Source organism: Austrofundulus limnaeus, unplaced genomic scaffold (genome assembly GCF_001266775.1).
Source record: "Austrofundulus limnaeus strain Quisiro unplaced genomic scaffold, Austrofundulus_limnaeus-1.0 Scaffold5, whole genome shotgun sequence".
NCBI classification, from domain to species: domain Eukaryota; kingdom Metazoa; phylum Chordata; class Actinopteri; order Cyprinodontiformes; family Rivulidae; genus Austrofundulus; species Austrofundulus limnaeus.
In genome coordinates, this window is record NW_013952407.1 from 5,386,312 (window position 1) to 5,387,846 (window position 1,535).

The 1,535-nt window shown below is 35.7% G+C and overlaps 1 protein-coding gene across 1 annotated transcript in view; it reads right to left on the reverse strand.

Moving 5' to 3' along the window:
• Window positions 1-435: 435 nt before the first annotated feature.
• gspt1 (G1 to S phase transition 1) overlaps window positions 436-1,535 on the reverse strand; it is a gene marked incomplete in the record, with an annotated part of 19,978 nt that continues 18,878 nt past the window's right edge. Inside the window, 1 exon segment of the mRNA XM_014028313.1 lies at window positions 436-1,151. Within this exon segment, the coding sequence (XP_013883767.1) occupies window positions 1,099-1,151 (53 nt within the window).

The window sequence follows — 1,535 nt, forward strand, 5'->3', positions numbered from 1 at the left end:
CACAAAAACATCAAAATTAGCTCAGAAACAGTACTATATAACATTTTAGACACATTCTAGACAGTTTATCAGCTAAAAAAAGTTAATTTTGGGGTAAGTTACTCTTTAAATAGTCTTAAATGTTACGATTATTTTTACTTTTCCAAATTAAACAAACATAAAAATGGGTATGAAAAAGTTGAAAATAAATTGGAATATATTTTTGGTGGCTATTACTGAATACTTGATAATGCAGACAAAAAAAATCTACAGGGTGAAATATGTTTGTGCTTAAACCATAAACATTTCTGTATAAATAAAAGCAAGCAATTATTTATGCACAGCATCTCAATAATGTGTCAATAGCAGGAAATAATTTGAGAGCGTTTTATTTATTTATAATACATTCTAGTGGTACAAACATGCCTTTTATTTTCACAATAAAACCAGCACACATTTCTGTGAGTTTGAGCTTTTATTTTCACTTGAGATTATGTAACAGCTCTGTTTCTGAGAACATGTTTATCCTTGGATTATCAGAGTAGCACTGTGTGCCAGCTTAGTCCAAATAACCCAACTCACCTTATTAAAATTCGGATACAGCAAATCTTTAAAATCAAATCACATATCTGTTGGATTTGTAATTCCACTCTTAAGAAAGGAGATGAACTTTGAGTATAATTACAAGRTAACTCCGGTGTTTTGCAGAATACAGAAATCACTCTGAACTTTTAGTTTGTCCTCTCCAAACTCAGTAACGCTGCATCCATCTCCGTTCTAAAGACAAATAGTGTGTCCAGCCGACAGCACAACTGGCCCTGGGAGGAAACTTGGGGGAGCGGGGAGGGGGGGACTTGTAGCTACATTAGTGGCATAGCTGAGCTCTCAATATGAGAAAGCTGACACACTGGACTTGGACTCTCAATTCATGGTGTTGATCACAAAAAATTGGTTCAGTCTTGGTTTGACAAGATTTTACGTTTCTCTCTCTCTCCTTGTTGTTGTTGATCTTCTCTTCAGCGAAGTTGTGTGTAAAGAGASTAGCTGTTTTAGGGTCGGCTCCAGCAGCATTTTCTCCTCAGGTTGACGAGTGAAGAAACWCCATGCACGCTGGTGCATTTAGTCCTTTTCTGGAACCAGCTTCAGCACTTTACCAATGGCAATAGTTTTGCCTGGAGACATAAAGAGATGTGAAAATAAAGTTATAGTCAACCACACACACAGAGGTTTGAAATGGCATTTATCTTAGACGCATTATGAAGAGTCTTAGTGTGGCAAGTTACTGAAAAAAAGAAAGAATTGTAATGTGAATTTTAATATGTTAATATTGATTTTTTAGCTAATCAATATTAATGCAACAGGACTAAAGAACAAATGTGCCCATCTACATTTTAAACGTGAACTCTAGATTCAGTTTCAAATGTAAAAGCTTGTTGCTGAAATGGGTGCAAATCAAGCTGAAGTGGGTATYATGTAGGGCAGGATTTTTCAAAGTGGGAGCCGCCCGGGGGCCTCAGAGAGCTGGATGGAAAATTTGAAAAATAAATAAATAAAAT